This window comes from Syngnathus acus, chromosome 9 (assembly GCF_901709675.1).
Source record: "Syngnathus acus chromosome 9, fSynAcu1.2, whole genome shotgun sequence".
Classification (NCBI taxonomy): domain Eukaryota; kingdom Metazoa; phylum Chordata; class Actinopteri; order Syngnathiformes; family Syngnathidae; genus Syngnathus; species Syngnathus acus.
This window is the reverse complement of record NC_051094.1, coordinates 2,780,677-2,803,444: the sequence shown is the minus strand read 5'-3', so window position 1 is coordinate 2,803,444 and position 22,768 is coordinate 2,780,677. Positions and strand designations below refer to the sequence as shown.

Genomic DNA, 22,768 nt, shown 5'->3' with positions numbered 1-22,768 from the left:
AGGCCCAGATAGAAAAAGAAAGGCCGAAGCAAAGAAAGCACGTTCATTAGTCATCCGGCTGATGTCAAATAAAGCCTTTCATCCAGCTTATGTAAATACTACCTGCGCCTCTAAGTGGTTTTTCATCTTGGCCGTGTTTGACAGAGTCGGTCGGGGGGATGGGAGTGGATTCTGGATGCCTGCTTTTTTTTTTATTTTTTTTTTATCTTGTCATTGTTCCTCATGTCAGCGCCCGGATGAGCTAAACCATCACGCGTGCAGCGGAATGTCTTAATGGGAGTCGGAATAGCTCAACCTTGTCTTTGAGAAATGGTTTATTCCAGCCATCTACCAAAAGATAATTGAAGCTTTTTCATGCATTCTGTGATGCCTGTCGAGTTTCATGCCTTTAAGTAAAACTGGCTTTGGAACGTTTAGATTCATAAAAGAAAATCCTGGAAAATATCATCTTGCACTTCACAATTTTGCACTGCCCATCCGTCAAGCGTACAATGTCTTTGGATGGCGACCACTAAAACGCACAGGTTTGCAAAACCTGGTGAGCTCTTGGGAATTTTAAGGACCCCAAAAGGCAATTCCACTTGTCAGGAGAAGAGGAATAAACAATTCCAAGATAATTGGCTGGCAATGGAAGGGGAAAAAAAAAATCTATAGTCATCACTTCATTATGCCAAATCAGAAGGAATGACTCACTAATGAATGTGACACTTTCTGTATTGTGTGTGGGATGAGTGACGGATACACAAGGATTCCGGAACTCGCGGTTGATTCCAGAAAAGGCCTCGAAGCTACAAAGCAGTGATGAAGAAAAGGGAAATGTAAAGAGGATGAAGCGGCAAGAGTGCAGAAGAGAGAGACAGCATCTGGTCCTGTCATCAATTCGCTCTCATAAATAAGTCAAACTATATCCATAGCACCTGAAGCCCATTTGTCCGAAGATAAAAATCAAAGCTACAGACAATGTCGTTGGGTTTTTTGTGATGCACAGTATTTGAACAAACACACAAAAAAGAATTGGTACGTATATGGGTTATTTTTGGCGGAATCAAGAAGTGATTATAAGTGTTGCTTAAGGTTGCTAGATTTTTAAGGGTTTGGGGATTGGAATAGAGGATACAATTTGAGAGATTGAGTTTGTTATTATGGCTGGAGATGGTTAGGGATCTGGTTCAAGGTATGATTTGGGCTAAGGGTCCAGGGACATTAGGGACTGTAAGGGGCCAGGGTTAAGGTTCAGGCTTGTGACGTTCACTCAAAATGTCAAATTGGAATGCACGAGGATTCATATCATTCAACTAGGCATGGGCCTATCTTGTTACATGTCAAGTTGCTCCCATGTTATCTTACTCCCCGTCTCGACTTACGACTGTTATGGTATGGCGAGTTGCGCAGTTTTGTGGTTCGCGACTGCAGATTCGTCACAAGCGACTTGGAACTTCCCTGATTGCAAAACTGTTCAAATTTTCAACAAAAAACACTGAACGAAACGTCTCGTTTGCATTTCCGACTGGCTGCAAAAAATAGCAAACACTAAAAAAAAAAAGTCATCAACGGGATTTGAACCCGTGACGCAAAGATATAAGAATTGTTTACATTGCAGAGCCTTGACCGCCGTGCTATCGCGACACACAATAAATTCAACAAATAATGTTCAATATAGCGAACAACACTAAATTACCCGGCGAAGGTACGCGTTGATCTGACCCGCCCATGTTAACCTAATGTTACCATTGCCTGCTCAGCATCAGCGATAGTGTTGGCTCGTGAGTGAACGATTTATTCAAAGGAATGATTTATTCAGTGAACGAATAACTTCCTAAAGTGATTCGTTCTTTTTTCAGTTCATATGACTTCAACCAGTAGGTGTCGGTAATGCGCATTGAAGCTGGTGCCACCTCGCCGTAAAACAAAACGAAGAAGAAAATGAAGGAACTTCCTGTGTACGAACGAGTCGTGAATTGCATTTCCCGTTCACCAACTGAACGGAACTGTGAGTGAACGAGTCAGTGAGTGATTAGCATTTCCAGTTCATCGCGAGAACGGATCAGTGAGGGAACGAATCCGGACTTCCGAGTCAACGAGTGAACTGCCTTCCGTGCATCAACGGATCAGTCAGTGAACGTGTTGCGTCTCCCTCCTGGCGCGAACTACGTCAACCAGAATGTAGATTTACGATTTGCCAAGGAAAGAAAGAACAAGAACCACTCACTGAAACACCACTTCTTTTATGCACGTTTTCTCCGAGCTAACGGCTAACTTTATTGCATGCAGGGATGCGCCGTTATGCAACAACGGGGAGATTATGCCTCTCTTTGGGTAATCTTGATTTTATAACACTTATAGTAGTTTTTCAATAACGTGTAGGCATATATACGCCTAAATGTTGTTATCCAATATATCTACTGCAATTTCACATTAGATTGCTGGTTTGAAATTTACGTTTATTATTTTAATAAACATTTGTTAAAACTTGTCTGGTGTTTTTTTTCATTGTTTTTATATTTGCCAATTAAAACACAAAAATCAGACATTTGGTTAACTGCTTTATATGACAATATGTATGTGTTTTACGTTGTCATATGAGTTGGTGTCCCCCAAAATAAATGTCGGCATAACGGATTTTCTTTTCAACCTTTTATTCAAACACATTCGGTATAATAACACCATCAACTACAATCCAACAAATACAAAATTAAAACAAAATTGCTGGTTTGAAATGTACTTTTATTATTATTTTATTTTAATAAACATTTATGTTAAAACTTGTCTGGTGTTTTTTTCATTGTTTTTATATTTGCCAATTAAAACATAAAAATCTGACATTTGGTTAACTGCTTTATATGACATTATGTATGTATTTTACGTTGTTATATGAGTTGGTGTCCCCCAAAATAACAAATGTCAGCATAACGGATTTTTTTTCCAACCTTTTATTCAAACACAAACACATTCGGTTTAATAACACCATCAACTACAATCCAATAAATACAAAATGAAAACAAAATTGCTGGTTTGAAATTTACTTTTATTATTTTATTTTAATAAACATTTATGTTAAAACTTGTCTGGTGTTTTTTTCATTGTTTTTATATTCGCCAATTAAAACATAATAATCAGACATTTGGTTAACTGCTTTAAATGACAATATGTATGTGTTTTACGTTGTCATATGAGTTGGTGTCCCCCAAAATAAATGTCGGCATAACGGATTTTTTTTCAACCTTTTATTCAAACACATTCGGTATAATAACACCATCAACTACAATCCAACAAATACAAAATTAAAACATCAATGGTCGGCATAACGTGTGTCGGCTGGCATGGCAGCAACGCTGTCTGTCACTCACTCGTGAATCTTTGCGAACGAACCTGAAAATGGCGGTGTACCTAATAGTGTCCGAATGATGTCACAGATCCAACAGCCAATCAGAAAGTGGGGGTGAGGGCGGGTGTGGCACGTTTCACTTTCAGTTCAGCTTTGACCATGATATTTCCCTAATAAAGTGGCCTGTTATTAGGTACACTTGAAAATAGCGGTGTACCTAATGGAGTGTCCGTGTGATTCCCTCGTTAAGTGCACCTGCGGGAAAAGTTTTAGCTCATGCAGAACGTGAAAGGAGCTAAAACTTTTCACGCAGGTGCGCTTAACGAGGGTCACTTGGAAAACATGTTGGAACGCGGCCCCCGAGGACTAGAGCTTGACACCTGTGACCTTTGACCATGATATTTCCCTAATAAAGTGGCCTGTTATTAGGTACACTTGAAAATAGCGGTGTACCTAATGGAGTGTCCGTGTGATTCCCTCGTTAAGTGCACCTGCGGGAAAAGTTTTAGCTCATGCAGAACGTGAAAGGAGCTAAAACTTTTCACGCAGGTGCGCTTAACGAGGGTCACTTGGAAAACATGTTGGAACGCGGCCCCCGAGGACTAGAGCTTGACACCTGTGACCTTTGACCATGATATTTCCCTAATAAAGTGGCCTGTTATTAGGTACACTTGAAAATAGCGGTGTACCTAATGGAGTGTCCATGTGATTCCCTCGTTAAGTGCACCTGCGGGAAAAGTTTTAGCTCATGCAGAACGTGAAAGGAGCTAAAACTTTTCACGCAGGTGCACTTAACGAGGGTCACTTGGAAAACATGTTGGAACGCGGCCCCAAGGACTAGAGCTTGACACCTGTGACCTTTGACCATGATATTTCCCTAATAAAGTGGCCTGTTATTAGGTACACTTGAGAATGGCGGTGTACCTAATGGAGTGTCCGTGTGATTCCCTCGTTAAGAGCACCTGCGGGAAAAGTTTTAGCTCCTGCAGAACGTGAAAGTGACCAAAAACTTTTCACGCAGGTGCGCTTAACGAGGGTCACTTGGAAAACATGTTGGAACGCAGCCCCGAGGACTAGAGCTTGACACCTGTGACCTTTGACCATGATATTTCCCTAATAAAGTGGCCTGGTATTAGGTACACTTGAAAATGGCGGTGTACCTAATGGAGTGTCCGTGTGATTCCCTCGTTAAGTGCACCTGCGTGAAAAGTTTTAGCTCCTGCAGAACATGAAAGTGACCAAAAACTTTTCACGCAGGTGCGCTTAACGAGGGTCACTTGGAAAACATGTTGGAACGCGGCCCCCGAGGACTAGCGTTTGACACCTGTGACCTTTGACCATGATATTTCCCTAATAAAGTGGCCTGTTATTAGGTACACTTGAAAATGGCGGTGTACCTAATGGAGTGTCCGTGTGATTCCCTCGTTAAGTGCACCTGCGTGAAAAGTTTTAGCTCCTGCGGAACGTGAAAGGGGCTAAAACTTTTCACGCAGGTGCGCTTAACGAGGGTCACTTGGAAAACATGTTGGAACGCGGCCCCCGAGGACTAGAGCTTGACATCTGTGACCTTTGACCATGATATTTCCCTGAGAAAGTGGCCTATTAGGTACACTTGAAAATGGCGGTGTACCTAATGGAGTGTCCGTGTGATTCCCTCGTTAAGTGCACCTGCGTGAAAAGTTTTAGCTCCTGCGGAACGTGAAAGGGGCTAAAACTTTTCACGCAGGTGCGCTTAACGAGGGTCACTTGGAAAACATGTTGGAACGCGGCCCCGAGGACTAGAGCTTGACACCTGTGACCTTTGACCATGATATTTCCCTAATAAAGTGGCCTGTTATTAGGTACACTTGAAAATGGCGGTGTACCTAATGGAGTGTCCGTGTGATTCCCTCGTTAAGTGCACCTGCGGGAAAAGTTTTAGCTCATGCAGAACGTGAAAGGAGCTAAAACTTTTCACGCAGGTGCGCTTAACGAGGGTCACTTGGAAAACATGTTGGAACGCGGCCCCGAGGACTTGAGCTTGACACCTGTGACCTTTGACCATGATATTTCCCTAATAAAGTGGCCTGTTATTAGGTACATTTGGCGGTGTACCTAATGGAGTGTCCGAGTGACGTCACAGATCAAACAGCCAATCAGAAAGTGGGGGTGAGGGCGGGTGTGGCACTTTTCACATTCCGTGAAGCTTTGACCATGATTTTCCCTAATGAAGTGGCCTGTGATTAGGTACATCTGAAAATGGTGGTGTACCTAATAGAGTGTCCGATTGAAAATGCAAATTTTTCCATGATAAAAATTTTATTGGACTCACCGAGATTTGAACTCGGGTCGCTGGAGTGAGAGTTCAGAGCACTAACCACTACACTATGGCATCCTCACTTATGTTGCATGGAATGTACGTAGTTTTGTTGAACTCAAAGTCATCAGCATTAACTGCTACACTCGTGACATGGTTTTTGATTTTGGGTGCGTTTGCAGTTCAATTCTTCACCATACTGATGGAATAAAATCGAGAGGTTATTTGAATTCTACACTCCTCACGTCTGCATGTGCGCTATAGTATGGTCGTCGTTATGTTTCATTATCATCTTTAATGTCTGCAGGCGCAAAGCATTAAATGTCGGTAATGACGCTGTAGGGCGACGTTGTAAATGTATATCTTTTATGCAGTTTTGACCTTATTGTTTTTGAGGTCATTATTTATTCCTGAATACTATAAATAGTTTGAGATTGAAAGTGACAACCAAATTGGCTAAAATGGTCTGGAGCCACTTTTTCTTTCTTTTTACAAGCACTTATATGTGTGTTAAAAAAAAAAAAAAACTCCATGCGCACTCTTCTCTGTTAGAACTTGCTTACCTTAAAGCATCAAAACAGCGCATGACAGCTGATGCTGAGCTCCCATCAGGCAATAGTAACATTGACATTTAATGCGTGTTGCGATAGCTCAGTGGTTAAGGCTCTGCCAAATGATCAATTCTTATATCTTCGAGTCACGGGTTCAAATCCCGTTGATGACTTGTGTTTGCTATTTTTTGCAGCCAGTCAGAAATGCAAACGAGACGTTTCGTTCAGCGTTTTTATTGAGAATTCGAACAGTTTTGGAATCAGGGAAGTTCCCACCCAGTCGCTGTGACGAATCTGCAGTCGCGAAACACAAAACTGCGCAACTCGCTTTACAATAACAGTCGTAACTCGAGACGGGGAGCAAGATAACATGGGAGCATCTTCACATGTAACAAAGCAGAAAGAAAGTCATGTTAGCCATACTCGCTAGCTGCTTAGTTGCATTGCTAGCAGGTCTATTGAAGAAGACATACTAACTTTTGGAGCTGGTTGCAAAGGTTCATTTTAAGATCTTTTTGCATTTTTTTCTTCTTGAAAACTTCGGTACCTGAAAAATGTCTGAAAGAACGTTTTCAACAAGGAAGGGGACTACATATAAACACGTTTTCAATATTATAGCACCTCCACAAAAAAATGACACTGTAAATGAATTCCATTGTTTTGTCTTAGGTAAACTTATTCCCCGGTTGATTATATTTATGAGCCTCACAGGCAATAACCATAACTGATTTCAACCGGCTGGGACTCACATTATCTTCTTCCTGAGAAAATGTATTTGTCCTTATCTTGAGTTATGTATTGTCTCTATGTGTGTCCGTTTGCGTGAGCGTATTTTGTCTACAGGCAGTCCTAAATTGTTTTTACCTAACCACAAATCAGACATGAGATCTCTCAGCCTTCAACGTTCAGGACCTGAAGTAAGCTGCTATCCGCCAACTGTGTCCACAGATGTGAAACTCAACCCCCAGCTCTGAGGTGTCTACTGCACTCATTCCCACACACACACGGAGTTACACGCTCACCAGTTTATTTTGGCGGGTCGCCCAAGTGTTTTCACGGCCACTCAAATAACCCGTCTGCCTATTAAGACATTTCTATGACTCGATTTTTATCTGCTCACTGAGACGGACGTGATTGAACAGTGGACACTCGCCCATTGTTTGATTTCTCGCTTGGAATAAAATGGAAGGATTCTTTGTCGTAGTGGATGGATGATAAATGAACAAGAGCAGAAGATTGTCTAACGCTAAGCATGACATTGGAACATGTGCGAGTCAAATGAATTAGACACGCGAAAGGGTTTGTTTCACAGATGCACGTGGGAAAGAGTCGGCAGCAACGGTTCAGAAAAGGTCAGGCGATTGGACCCAAGCCATTCGTGTCACATGCATTAGCGGCCAATCAAATTGAGTAAAGTACATAATGTTAGTGCAATCCAAGAATCCAAAAGCCACATTTTCGAGTTCTGATAAAACTGCCAATAATCATCGAGGCCAAGGAAATCAAAAGCTTATGCAAATGTGACACTTTCCCCCCCCCCCCTTAGATTTCTTTTTAATTGGATGACCAATGTGATTCCTATTAAGTGCCATTGAAATGTTAAGGACAAAGTTCAAGCAAAGACAAAATGACTCATGGATTGACGATGGGCAGCAGGGTTGTAATCAACTTACTCGACTTGCTGCTTTACGAAAGTCCGGCTGTTTTTAGAATGTTTTACTTTTGATGGAGAACTGGGGTAGGCGTTTATGAGGACAATATATCCTCAACTATTCTTTCAAAGATAAATAAAGCAGGCCGAGCATTCCTGAGGAATATGATGCCACCTTCATCAGACGCGTAATAAAAAGTACGGCAAATACTCACACCCGCCTGCTATTTTTACCTGAATACGTTCTATTCTCGTGATAGTATCATGTGACGCATTCTTCCGTGGTGGCGGCAGCGGCGGCATGCAAACATCACGCCGACAAACAATGGGCACACGCGGGCTGGGAGCCAATGGTGTGCCGCGGTAAATACAAAATGGATTCGGGTTAGAACCCAAAGTATGTGAGCGTGCGCAAAGCCTCCACATGTGACCCAGCACGAGATGACAACATAGAACTTGTTTTGGGTTTTAGCGACCCTGTTGAGGTCCAGCTATTTTTACACTCTTGTCATGGAATACAGCAAAAAATATCCTTTGTGGTTCACTATGTCTGACCTTGATTGGTCACGGTCACAATTTTTTTGTTACATTATTTAAATTAATAAAATGACGCTTCCCAAAACAATGCTTGCAATCATCTGTCTACATCTAGAAGGCCTTGTTGATTCCAAGTCTCCAAAAGCTGAGAAATGGAAGCTAGATGTGGTAAACAATAGTCCACCATGCGGCATGATTTAAAAAGGGAATAAAGTTGTCTGTCTTTTCTCCAGGAGGAGGCTTCACGGTTTGAATCTATTACATCCCAAATTTGCATGTTGGTCAGCCTCTAAAAACAAAAACAAAAAAAACTTTTAGAGGCTCTGAAGTACAACACTACAGCCAAAAGGGCAAGCTAACTTTAGCATGTGTGTGAAAACTACAAAAAAAATACGTTAGAATAGAACAAAAATAAATATATAAAAAAGCAGGGTACAACAAGGGTTTCTCTCTTTTAACCTCTCGCCATAAGGAGACAAATTTGATCAATTTATAAATAAATTAAGGGCCAAAGCCACAAAGATTGTGGACGACAGCCAACCGGCTAATGTTAGCTTATGTTTATTTTTGCATTCCCTGTCGTGTATGTGCAAACGTTTGCAACAATTCTGCTCCACCATTGGTCTAGTCTACACATACTGTAAGTTGTGATGTGTGTGTGTGTTTTTTTTCTTTCCTTAAGTGCAAGTACGTGCGTGTGCACCAGGCACAAGTTAATGGTGTTAACATTGCAGCTGGCATGTGTTTATTTCACCTGTGTTTTGGTCTGCGGCATCTCAGTCATCTGTAGGCTCAAACAGTCATGTTACTCTCATTTATAACGCGCATATTGTATATACAGCGTGTGTGTGTGCGTCGCCATGTCTGCAGTTGTGTTTTCGAGACACCCAACAAATGAAGCGATGCCACCGGTTTACAAAGGTGCCGGCAGCGGGTACGGGGTGTTTACAGTGCTGTGCGTCCGGCTGTCTACCGCGTGTGATTAGCTGGCCATTAACTGAGGCGAAGCATATCTAACATATCACCCATCACCAGCTCCAGGCCTACTCTGCACTATCTCACTGGACAAACACGCTGTCAAGCGTGTTCAGACACACATACACACGCACACGCATGCATTCAAACACTCATTTCCATCTGGATAGTCATAAGGTCCGTATCAGATGCTGTCTCTTTCAAAGCCATATGGTATGACCACAAAAGCGGAATTACAACGTGTAACAAGCATACTGTACTCAAACATTTTCTTAGCGTGGTTATTTTGGAAGTAAAAGCCGACAATGCTAAAACCAGCCTGCTGATGACAATGTGCATGTATTGTATATCACGTTTTTAACTGCTTGGCGCCAAACAGATGAAAAATGAGCAAATGGATACTTTATGCCTTGAGCCAGCTATGCATGGTATAATTCTGATTTACATTCCGATATAGTGCCTAAAGCTGATATTTTGGAATGTTGTTTTTATAGCTACTTAGCCAATATCCCTATGAACGTAACCCTAACTTTAACATAACACCTTTCCCGTCTCCAATCTGAAGTCCTAAGCATAACACCCAAACCCTAAGACCACAAACCATGCCTGACCCAAGTCCCCACTTAACCTAAGACTAACCTAACCCTTGAACCTATCCCTAACCTCCTAAGACGATCCCTTACCCAATGCCCAACCCTATCCCCATCACCTCAACCCAAACCGTAACCCAAAAATTGACATGAAAAACATTTGAAGCGATCTTTGCCCTAAAGCTCTAACCTTAACCATAACCCATACTGACCATGTTTGTAAGGCTCCCAGTGATGGCGTAGGCCTGATTCAAAGATGAGATACTGTCACAAACGTCTCACATACTATATGCTGCATCAGCTGTGTCTTAGAAAGTCAAGGTGATGTGTATTCCTTAGAGGATGTAATACCCCGACACACTCTTCTCACTTCCTTTCAGGGGTTCATTTTGGTATTTTCATCATATGTCTTCTATTGTTCGGGGCCAGCACATCCTCAGTTTTCTATACAATGTCAACACTTTCGTACCAGCGCTTTGAAGAGACACCTCAGCTTTGCGTTTTTGGGAACAGCCAACTACCTCTCACCTTAATCGGGTTTCTTTAGACAAAACGTCTGCTAAATCCGACAAGCGCTCATTGGGTCCAGGTGCCGCTGTTCCTTCATGAAAACTAAAAACGGACTGTCGATATTTTGGCGAAATGTGGGATGGGCGCAGGGCAGGTGTTTGGTGGATCTCAAACAGATCCTCAGACTCTCCACGCATGGGGGGTGCCGGCGTCTCATTAGTGGCTGGTGACAAAAGCACAGCAACTGGCGGAGCTTTTGACCGTGAAAACTGATACAGCGCCGCTTCTTTCCACCAAGGACAATGAAATGTAAGCTATCGCTCCTCACTTCCCAGAAGTCACACAGAAGGCTGCAGCCTGGCGTAGGTGGAAGGTCACAGGAGATCTGTGTGTGTGTGTGTGTGTGTTTTACATAGCATGCACTCATTGACGGTCAGGGAACATGTCGTCCTGTACTTGCTTGTCCAGAGAAAGATCGCCTTGACAGACACAACACTTTTAAGTTTAAAGTTTAAAGTCCCAATGATTGTCACACACACATCTGGGTGTGGTGAAATTTGTCCTCTGCATTTAACCCATCCCCATGTGATTTTAATCCATCCCCTGGGGGAGAGGGGAGCAGTGAGCAGCAGCGGTGCCGCGCTCGGGAATCATTTGGTGATCTAACCCCCCAATTCCAACCCTTAATGCTGAGTGCCAAGCAGGGAGGCGATGGGTCCCATTTTTATAGTCTTTGGTATGACCCGGCCGGGGTTTGAACCCACAACCTTCCAGGCTCAGGGCGGACACTCTACCACTAGGCCACTGAGCTGGTTACACTTAAAGCGTTTCCATGGAGCGCTGTAGTTCAGTTATAGATGAGACAGTTAAGAATGGTACATATCCTCCCAAGGCTTGTCTGACTTTCTTCTGCAAGATAGCGATAAGAGCCAAAAGACATTCATAAGCGCCCCCGTAGCGAGTTAGCTCAAGTTTGACCGATCGGCACAGCCAACCACAGAGAATCAGCCGGCCGCTTCAAAGAAAAGACGACAATGAGGATGACAAAAGCGTGTCACAAAAGAGTTTGCCCAAGTCACTCCACCAGTTCCATCTCTTTCCTCCCACGCCGAACTGAATGTTTCAGCAGCGACATCAATCATCCGCGAGTCGGCCGATGAACGAACGAGCCATCCCACCGCGAGGCCAATCCGTCACGTGAGTCGTCGGCCAATGAATAAGAACCGTGAAGAAGAAGTCCAAAGCTTTCACCAGGAAGATTTGAAAAGTTAAATGATTAACAATGTTTTTTGTTCGGAAGTTCTGTTTTTAAATGTTCGTAGGACTTGCTGTCATAAATCAATTTTAGAAAACCATCCAGAATGCAAACCGGGCCACAAACAACATCCACGTTTCTACATTGATCTAATAATATGAAATGTAAATAAAGGACATCAAAGATGCTGATTAAAAATGAAAAATAATTTCATGTTTGCTCATCGCAACGGATGTCTTTTAACTGCTGGAATTTGGCTTTAACAAATGTTGCTCTGACCAATCAACCAGAGGGACAGCTCTGATTGGTTAACAGCGAATGTGAGAGAATTCATTCATTTCAAGGATTTACCATGAAAAAGGGATGCAAGCTATATTCAAGTTAGTTCAAACCAGAAATGCGTTGGCCGTTTAAGTATCGGACAATGTGATGATTTCAACAGGTGACACATTTCAGGGAACTAAAAGCCGTGTTTTTGTGGGCATGGACAAAAATCAACAAAATTCCATTTCAAACTGAAAATATCTGAAACGATTCAAGGAGAATAAGAAAAACTTGGCCTGGGTTCAACTCGATGTCAGACTTCACATACGTCTCAGTCGCTGGCAGCTGTTGTTTGGATTCTTGGACAGAGCAGTCAGTGTTCACATGAATCAGAAACATGCAGACACTTAGTAGGTTTGCCTTCAACCAGTGTGTGTGTGTGTGTGTGTGTGTGTGTGTGTGTCTGTGTGCGCCTGTGTGCGTCAAATGCTCAGACGGTCACGGCTTTCAGAGCCACTCGCTTGGATGGCAGAGCAGAACGGAAAGCCGCCTCTAAAGCGAGCCGTGTCAGCGAAAGATGGACGAGAGGATGGATGACGTGCGGCCAAAAGGTTGCCGGACGGAGAGGGGGGGGGGGGGGGGGGGGGGGGGTTGAGCTATGATGAGCCCCCAAGCTGGACTCACTTCAGAGCTTCGCCCGTCACTTTAAATAGAACCAAACTGCACCAAAAAGAAAAGGGGAGAAAAATAAGGTCAGACGCCATCAGTCACGAAGCAGACAGCTTAAGAGCGCCCACGTTATTCTTCAAATTCCTCCTTTGTTGGAATGTGACGGTGGGATGATAATGTATCAAACAGGTGTGAACCATAGAAGGAGATGGGCCGGCCGGCCATCCGCTGGGGGTAAAAAAAAAAATAAAATAGCTCTCAGTCCAGCGTGGACCGCCACCAAGGACGACTAATCCTAATGTGTGACAACACCCAAAACATAAAATAATTTTTTTTTTTTTTTTGCCCCCAATCAGATTTTAGTTGTCAAATCACTCTAATCTGCCCAAGGTAATCTGATGTAACTTTCGTCCATTCCTTTCATCAATCTCATTTCAAATTCGTCCAGAGCGCTGTCCATCGATGACATCAGCATTTTTCTATCCTCTGATTGGTCAACGCCATCATCCACTAGGAAAGCATGTCTCTAGCCACCTGTACACATGATTCCATTTAATGATCTGCATTTGTGCGGGATATTTTAATTATGTTTCATATTTTTATCATGATATTATACATACATTATAAATATAAATATTGATTCAGAACTGCTTCTTCATTGCCTTTACAAAGGTCGCTCCCAATTACTCGCAGGCATAATCAGAATTGGTACACATATGAGATGCTACACTTCCCCCTTGTTCTTCATATTTGGGGAATATAAGCGAGCCTTGGCAAACAGCCGTGACGGCGTCACAGCACACAGTAGCGCTAAAGCTACGAGGAGCGTGCATGTGACAGCTCGCCAATCACACAGCAGATACCAAACATGGTCACGGGCACTGCAGCTGATGTGCTTTGACGCCGTTTGTCACCACGTCTTCTCACTTCTAATTAAATGGTGGCCCCATTAGAGAGAGACAAGTGCAAATATTTTGAGGAGACGTGGAAAAAGTGGAGAGAATGCAATTTTTGAACAAACTGCAAGAGAATGCCAAAAAGATGATAGCGGACTGAAAGGCTGAGGATATAATGGAATTTTTGAAATGTAGAATGTAAGCCTGGATTGAACTGAGAAGAAATTTGGAAAGAGGTGAGTGTGTGAAATATGGCTTAAATTGTCAATTGAGTTGGGAAAATGATATTTGGGGAATCAGATAAACAGCTCCCCAGATGTCCTGAATGTGCTGAGCAGTTTGAAATTGGAGGAAATATGCAAAATGTCTGCAGTGATCTAGCGATGTTGGCATGGAAAATGTGGAAATTTGGGGGAACGTGAGATGTGTAGTTCCCAAGACGCACCGAATGAGTTGAAAAGTTTGAAGTTGGCGTGAATCAACGGTTGAATACGCCGGCGAATCTTCAATTTGGAACACATCTCCATTCACTTCAATGGCATTTTTTTTTAAGCATTGCAAAGGTACAGTAGGAACTTTGGGAATGTGCAAAGTAGTGAAATATTTTGATGTGAGAAATGGCAAAAATTGCAAAGATATTTTAAGAATGAGAAAACAGGATATTTCTGGTGGCTGCAGAAAGTTCGTGTTAAAGCTCTTCAGCGATCACAAAGTGTGAGTGCACGTGAAGGAAATGAGCTCTTACCGTGCACCGTCGTATCCAGACAGACGGGTCCGAGGAGTAGTAGTAGTAGTACACGCGCAGTGCTGTGGCTGAGAGGCAGACTTCCTCCCCACACTGGCATGGTCAGAGTGGGCCTGCCGCTCGGCTGGGCTCGGCTGGGCTCTCCTCACGCACTGCCTCTCTCCTCTCCTGTCGAGTGTGCAGGACGAGGGGGGTGGTGCGGTGGATGAAGAAGGTTTGCCAGAACAGAGCTTCTGTATTTCCGCGATGTGACAAAGTCCAAGCCCAAAGCGCCTCCACCCACCACCGGCAACAGCGGCACGTCTAGTGGCTCGTCCGTCCTCCGACCTGAGCTGACAGTAGCGCACACACAGAAAGAGAAAGAGAGAGAGAGAGTTTACTTGCCCGCTAAGGAGGGAGGGCTGAGACACATATGGAGGGAGGCGGCGGAGGGGAGGGTGAGCAGGGGGGGGGAGCGTCCGTGGGAGTAAAAGAAACGGGGGCTGGGAGCAGACAGGAGAAAGACCAGGTTGAGTGCAAAAGGGGAAAAGAGGGGTGCTCGGGTATGTGTGTGTGTGTGGGTGTGTGTATATATAATAGAAAGCAGTAGGAGCTGACTTAGGGTGTACACACACACACACACGCACACTACTAGGCCATTCCAACCGTGACCGACTTGGCCTGGATTCCAGTGAATTATTTCGAGTGGGCTTGGTTATTTCTATAGCGCAAGGTAGCGGCTATCGTGAAGAACTACCGAAAAGGAGCCATTCCATAATAACAACATGACCCAAGCGTGTGCCTATGCATGAATGTAGACTTTTTGTGGTCTATTATGCACAGAGCAAAGAACGGTTCCATGTGCACAAAGCGCACGAAGCGTCAATTGTCGGTAGACCTTCAAAGATGAGGCGGCGATTGAGGAATGAGAGCCAAATTCAAAGAATGTTTGCGACGGACGACACTCAAGAAGGTCGTGTTAGTGTGGCACTCGGGCGCATCCTTGAAGCTTAAAGGCCAAGCTTATGAAGTTTTAGTAAACATGGGATGCTGGGTAATGTCATGAGCACTGCGTGTAATATATTTTCAAAGATATGGTGCTTATCTAGACGTTGCAAAGGTTGTGATTTATCAGCTTTGGCAATGCAACTTTATTTATAGCGCACTTTTCAGACACGAGGCAACGCAATGCGCTTCACACTAGCAAATCGTCATTTGTATTTATCAGTTAACCACCAGCTAGCTTCTTTACAGTAATGTTCACCCGCTAGTGTGCAAAGTGGTAGTTAGCAATTGTCGAGCGCCACCCAATGGATCGATGGAGCGATTTGTATTAAACAACTCGAGATTTTTTTTCCGCAAACAGGCAGTCGCGGCGATTGTTGCCTTGACGCTAAGCAGAAGCGACAAAGCGGTTTTGTTTCCATGCTAATTTTTCTCGTTTGTAGCTGCCTCCCTTGAAAAGCAATTTTTTTTTTTTCTTTCTCACACTGGTTAGCGTTGTTCATTAAACACGAACAAAAGAGCCACTCTCTGCGATGAGAGGAAAAATCACTGCATAAATATACAAGAAGCTCGCTCATTCAAGCGCCCTTTCCCACATTAAAATTGAACCTCGACTAAAACGACAGCAAAAGGTGTCGACGTCCCCCCCATGTACTGTTTTGGGTCGGTCATCGCGGTGACCCGAGCCACACTGAGAGTGTCTTGCCAATCGGGAGCCGTGTTAATTAATTGGTTTGGTCACTAGTGAACTCGGAGCGGTGTCAAGAGAATCGGGTCCGGACATGTCCGGGGCGGTGAGGCGGAATGACCTCGGGATAACAGTCAGCAAGTACGTGCTCTTTAATGAGCACAGACAAGAAACTGAAGCACATACTATGACTGCCCCCCCCCACCGATAACTTCACACTTGAAGATTTAGCAACTAACTCTGCAGGTGTCTTCTCTTAGTTGGCGCTAGAAATTCTAAGCGTGTTTAGGTCAAATCTGACCCGTTTTTACATTTGACAGCATTAAGAAGATATTAAAAGTTGATGACTTTTCTGATGACAGAAAGACAAAATAGAGAAAAAAATGACTTTTTTTTAACATCAACAAAAATTCAGGTCATGGTGGGAAGCTTGGAACTGTACATCACATAATTGTGATTACTTTTTATAATATCAGAGGTTGCCTTGCCTTTCTGACAGCAGTTCTAGTTTGAAAAAAAAAAAAAAGATAACAGGCTAACATGAAGAAGATCATCCCCTCATTTTTCTAAAGACAAGATAAAACATTAACATGCACAAAGACGGTAAGATAATCAATAAAAAATTCAAACGTGTTATTGTATCATATTTCAAAAAGTTAAATAGAGTGGCTAAAAATGCTAACATGCCAATATGCTAATCATTTGTGAAGAAAGTCAGATTTCTTTCCACCATCATGGACTGGATACTTTTAAAATATGTAAATGAGATCAAATGCTAACAAGATAGCCAGATTTTTTTTTTAGGGATTTCCATAGGTGTCAATGGATTGGGATGGCTTCCTGATCCCCATTATGTGCTGCGTTAAATGATTTATAGGCAGGCAGGGGGGTGAACACCTCTGGTGGCACAGCAGCACATCCGCTAATCCGCGCCCAATCGCTGGAGCGCTCCTTTTCTACTAAAAAGCACATTAACATAATCTGCTTTAAGGCTGTCCATTCACGCTAACCCACCGCGCCATTTACATAGCAATGGAGATTGACACCCGCTGAACATTGACTGAAGAAATCATTGTTTCTAGTCGCTTTGTTTATTTCTGCTCTGATTCAATGAAATCAAATTTGTCAATCTTGGGATTTTGACAGAAAGTAGAACTTTTTTTTTTTTAGATTCTACCAAATCTCCACACAGGAAATTGGGGAGAGAAGTGAGGAAATGAGGGATAACGTCAGCAGCCATGATGATGATGATGGTGAAGCCGTGACCGACAGAGAGAAGAGAAAAATAACAAGTTGGCCGGGTTCACCTTTGAACCCTGCGCTGATTTGTTCTTAAATGACCTTTCAACTCTGGAAGAGAGGAAAAACACTCAGAGGAGGATTTTGTTCTCAGGATGAAAGTCGACAGTTGGAAGAGAGGAGTCAGAAGTTGAAAGATAAATGAGCACATTGTTAAAATTACACGTGGGAGCACTTGGTTTTCGACTTTGTAGGAAACTGGGAAAAGCGGGCCGCATTGAATGCAATCAGACACGTGAACAAACAACGACTTGGATCGCCTGACTTTAGCTACTAGGCGCAGTATGGAGACTAATAGTGAGCTGAGCAATAGTGCCTCCAGCACCCCCCCACTCCCCGCATCCCTGAATAGGTTGAGTGGTGTTGAAAATGGATAAATATTAAATATTTAAAGAAATTAAAAAAAAGAGCAAATAAAATACAAAAATAAAAGAACAAAATCAAATGAAAAAAAAAATAGTTTTTCAAGTCATACATGGTTAAGAAAACAAACTAAACAATAAAAATTCAAACAAATGAAAAATATAAAACAAAATGATGAAATGACAACTGAAATAAATAAAGGAGAAAAAGATCAAAAGTTATTTAAAAATGTGAACAAGATTTTAATTTTAATTGTGAATTTTAGAATAAAATGTAAAAATATTAAATCTAAAACGTTCTTCAAAATTCTATAAATAAAAAGTATAGAATGTAAAAACACAACTATAGTTAAAAATCTATTCTGAAAAACTATTTTTAAATACATATATGAATAAAAAAAATATATATATGGATAGATTATATTTAAGAAAAATATTTAAAAAATTTAAATTTTCACAAAATATTTTTTTCCTAACTTTTAAACAAATATATAGCATTAAAATGACTACAAGCAATCAGGACTTCTAGAAACATTTGTATTTTTCCAAGAAAAACCAAGCTCATTGCAGCAATTTTGTGTCAACTACGCCACCATCACCACACGCACACACACACCGACACACACACCCACAAAGTCGGGCGTCAGTCCATTTTAAGTTTATGAGGTCCTAATGATATACTGCGAGTAGTTTTTTTTACTGCTTGTTTTGTCATTGTGAAACCATTCACCGGATCACTTTACAGCCCACAATAAAAACGTTGACATGGATAGGTGGAGTCCGGGCGAGGCCCAACAAAATGTAATATATAATGGGGTGGTCTTGCAAGTTCATCAGTGTGATTGTGCTATCATAAACATTGACGTTCCCCTCAACTACTATGCAGCATGCTTCCTGCCCTTAAGTCAAAGGCCTATGTTTTCTTTAATAGGATTTTAATGACAACCTGATCATCTTACATTTTAGCCTAAAATTTAAGTCTTCGTCCAATCAAATCGCAGCATTGTCCACAAATACATTTATATCCAACGCGGATTGCATTTCATGCCGCCCGGCCCCCGATGCAGAAATTAAATGAATAGAGGTCCCTCACGTGAAGAAGCCAAGGTTTTAGGGGCCAAGAGGCTGGAATTCTAGCAATTTCAAGCAGCAACGGTGGACACAAGAAGAAGTTTACTGAGTGGGAGCTCTGTGAACGCCGCCTCCTTCTCTGAGTCATACTTTTCCTAACAGCCTGGCAAAGCATGGAGGCGAGAACAAGCTGTGGCCACCCACCTTCCATTTTGTGTTCCATCAAAGTGCATTTGAGCTCAGCGATTGTTCAAATCTTTGGAGATCGTGACTAGAACGAAAGAGTTGGAAGGCAAATTCAAGACAATGTCACATTGGCAGGATTGTCGAGCCGTTAGCGTACGGTGACATTGTCGCATATGTGAAGGAACGTGACGGAAATGGGCTTGGACAGGGGGAGGTGACGGTGTTGGAAGGGCAAGGGGGGGGGGGGGTGTCTTGCTCGGGGGTCCACTACGGGTGAGTGGCACAGTGGGAGAAGAGCGTGGGGAGTTCACGGCCCAGCCAGGCCCTTTTCGCACTGCATAAACAAAGAGATTACAGTGAGAAGGGGGCTCGGGACCCCTAACAAGCAGGGACCACCACACACACACACACACACACACACACACACACACACACATATATACACAAACAAGGAGCATCACAACATTGTGGCGCCACCTGTCTCCTCTTCACCAATTAATGAGTTCCCGGGATGCTCCCCAACAAGTGGCAATTAGTGGGGTGGCAGAGGGGGAAGGGGGGGTGATGGAATGAGGGAGGGTAGACATCATAATAGAAGAGAGACAAGAGAGTTAAGGGAGGAAAAAAAAAAAAAAAATCGCATAAAGTATTAAATTGCAGTTACAATATTGAAGCGGGCACATCTAGTCTATTTTTATTAAATAGCTACTTTGTGGGATGAAGGCTGACAATTGGAGGGGGGGAAGCGAGTTGGATGTTTTTCTTTGGCAAGATTAGCCGTTCATGTTTACAATAGCCACTTACGTTCTTTTAATCAACACATTGCGTCTGAGTCCTTGTGCTTCTTTTTGTGTTGCCGAGCGCAAACGGACACGTAACGGGACACGCTTGCTTTCAAAAGCTCACATGCTAGCGTGTGTGTGTGTGTCTCCACACAGGCATGCACGTACACACAGGGCAGGTGCGGGGTGAGCGTCGGGGTCGCTAGCTTGGCTCCAGCTCCCAAATATAGAGCGAGCACTATAACACACATACACACAAACAGACGCATACATGTACAGGGACAGCATCAAATGATTAGGTGCATAATTGAAACGTATGCGCTGTTATTAGTCTAACGTGTCATTAAGATCTCTATCATACTGCAATCTGTACGCATGACGGCTCATTTCCTCCATCTACTATTTCTCCTTCCTTCCTTTAAGCTCCATAAGAAGATACTTGTGGCAGTGTCCATTCAGTGGTGAACAGAGGAGCCTTCTGCAGCTGAAATACAACACCTTGACCCCTCTTCCCCACAGATGACCCCCAGCTAACGGGTCGGACACGTACAAACATGCCACTGTGCGAGTTTGAGTGTGGCCATCTCACCAACTCATCAGAGCAGTTGTCCGTTCAAGCTAAGAGCAGATACTGCCTTTTGTATGAACTATGATCTTAAGCTTTGTTGTCCTGCTATATCGCTGTCTCTTGTTTGGAGTTTAAGATAAGATAAGTCCAAAATTCAAGTTGCAGTGTAGCGTTACATTTGATCATTTTATTTTATAAGGAGCAGCACTGAGGTGCTGTGTAAAACTCATGAATGTAGGTTTTTTTTTCTTACAATATTAGTATTAAGTATTATTGTTAGAATATCCATCTGTCCATTCATCCGTTTCTGAACGGCTTACATGGATCGAAATTCGGACAATCCCCGAAGAAGATCTCATCACACGCAATATTAATTTGGTAGATGTGTAATGTTACAATTACATGGAAAACTCATTTTCTTTTCTGTGCTTCTACATACGACATGAGTTTCTCCGTGCAAGGGAGAGGAAAAGAGTTGGAGGTAATTAAGGTCAGGGAAACAGTGAGGGCAGCGTCAGTTAAGTTGGTTAAGTGGTTAAGGTACCAACGGCAGCAACACACACTTATTCAGAGTAACTCAATCTTGTCATTACTCCCTGAAGAGCAGTGACATGTGAGCCAGGGAATATGTGTGCGCGTGCTTGTGTGTGTGCCTAATGCATACACATAACTGCATATGGACCCATTTGCAATACCGTATTTTCCAGACTATAAGGCGCACCTAAAGACCTCAAATTTTCTCAAAGGTGCGCCTTATAGTCCGGTGCGCCTTATATATGGACCAAACACTTCATTACAGGCACAAGCCCACAACCAACGTACATCCATACAATGAGATCCCGCTGACACTCCTGCCAAGCTTAAGAGAAATGACTGCCACCTGAAGCGGAAACCTGTCTATCATGAGGAGGCCCTCCTAAAGCCCAACAGGTGTCCTTTAACATGTCCAAAGCGCCCCCTCAGCACCAGGAACAGCCCTCCAACCCCCACCCCGAGGCCCATTCATCTGCCTCCGGTGGTGGAGGACATCAAAACAAAACACCGAGCCCCGTTGAGGGAAAAAGGGGGGGGGGGGGGGGGGGGAAGCTCACAGCTCGGCATGCACGTGACTTGTTGAGCAAGGAATACAAGGATTTTAAGATTCATACACACGGGTCCTCTAAAGTGGAACGGTCCATATGTGGGACAATCCAGCCAAGATAAGCCTCAGATATTCAACAAAACTTCATCTCCCAAGGGCACCAGTGATGGCCAAGGCTGAGAAAGCACCGATAACTCGGGCACGACAAGGATTTTTCAAGGCCGATACTGATATTAATGATTTGAAAAATTCACACTGCATGAAAGAACATTTTCTCCTTAATGCATTTCAACGGCTGTCAATTATATGGCGATTTTTGCTCTTGGGAGATTCAAAATAATTTTCCGCAATGTTGTGTGACTCGTGTGTTGCACCTCCACCAAATTGTGCAGAAAGAAAAGCCAGACAGAGAGAGAGAGAGAGAGAGAGAGAGAGAGAGAGAGAGAGAGAGAGAGAGAGAGAGAGAGAGAGAGAGAGAGAGAGAGAGAGAGAGAGAGAGAGAGAGAGAGAGAGAGAGAGAGAGAGAGAGAGAGAGAGAGAGAGAGAGAGAGAGAGAGAGAGAGAGAGAGCGTAAGCTAGACAGTGGCACGTTCAGAATGAACATAAGAGCTCTTCGTTGTCACCCGGGAAGAAATTCTTCCCTTTGATGTCAGCGCCATGTGACCTCGCGGCGATCGGAGGAATCGAAGCAACCTCCAAACAAACATCAACACTCCTAACACCCTCAAGGTCACTCCGTCAATGGGAGTGTATCCGAGGGGGGGGGGGGGGGGGCGACCTTCTGGAGCATGTGACAAACAGGGAAGATGGCAAAAAGGTGCAAGCAAACACTTTCCACAATGCTGTCATATTCCCAAAATACCTAGCTTGTGAAGCTTTGCTCAATTTCATCTCTCAGAAATATTGATTGGATATTTCCACTTTAGTTGGCAGAAATGACTGCGGTGTTTTTATACAAGCTGGCTAAATGACATCATACGTGTTTCATTTCGACACGTACTGAGGTCGCCAAAGAAAAACCTGCAAGTTGACAATTGGGGGGAAAAACATTTGAACTTAATGAAGTGACGACTCGTACGGAAAGAAAAGTCACAAAAGCTGAAAGAAAAAAAACGGCTCAGTGAACTGGCACGGCGATGACGCCTTCCGTGCCCGCTGAAGTCAGCGTTTGCCGGTAAACAGAGGTGTCCCCTTGCAGTGGTTTATTTCGGCTTGCGTCGTGGCCCAAACAGAGATTAGGACAAAGCCCGCCGTTCCCGCTTTTAGAGCGCTAAGTACTTTCTGCTGCTGCTCTTGACGGCTGCCGGGAGCCCTCAAGTCAACAGACGGCTACTTGAGTAGGAAGACACCCGGAGATGACAAAGGAAGTTTGGACCGACAGGTATAGCACCCTCTGGTGGACAAACTCAATTAAACGTTTTCTATCATTGACAGTAACAGAGTAGGTCTACCCCCCGCCGGGTCACATTATTTGATGTGTTGA

The 22,768-nt window shown here is 43.3% G+C and overlaps 1 protein-coding gene and 1 long non-coding RNA gene across 2 annotated transcripts in view; one reads left to right on the top strand and one right to left on the bottom strand.

The window, feature by feature from the left end:
• bmpr1ba (bone morphogenetic protein receptor, type IBa) overlaps positions 1–22,768 on the bottom strand; it is a 34,997-nt gene that overhangs the window by 4,828 nt on the left and 7,401 nt on the right. The window contains exon 3 of the mRNA XM_037259051.1: positions 14,265–14,596. Coding sequence (XP_037114946.1) covers positions 14,265–14,364 — 100 coding nt within the window. The 5' untranslated portion in view covers positions 14,365–14,596. The remainder of the gene's footprint in view (positions 1–14,264; positions 14,597–22,768) is intronic.
• LOC119127327 lies at positions 13,467–21,528 on the top strand. The gene is made up of 2 exons (XR_005098800.1): positions 13,467–13,755; positions 20,060–21,528. It is a non-coding gene; the product is annotated as an uncharacterized LOC119127327 (long non-coding RNA).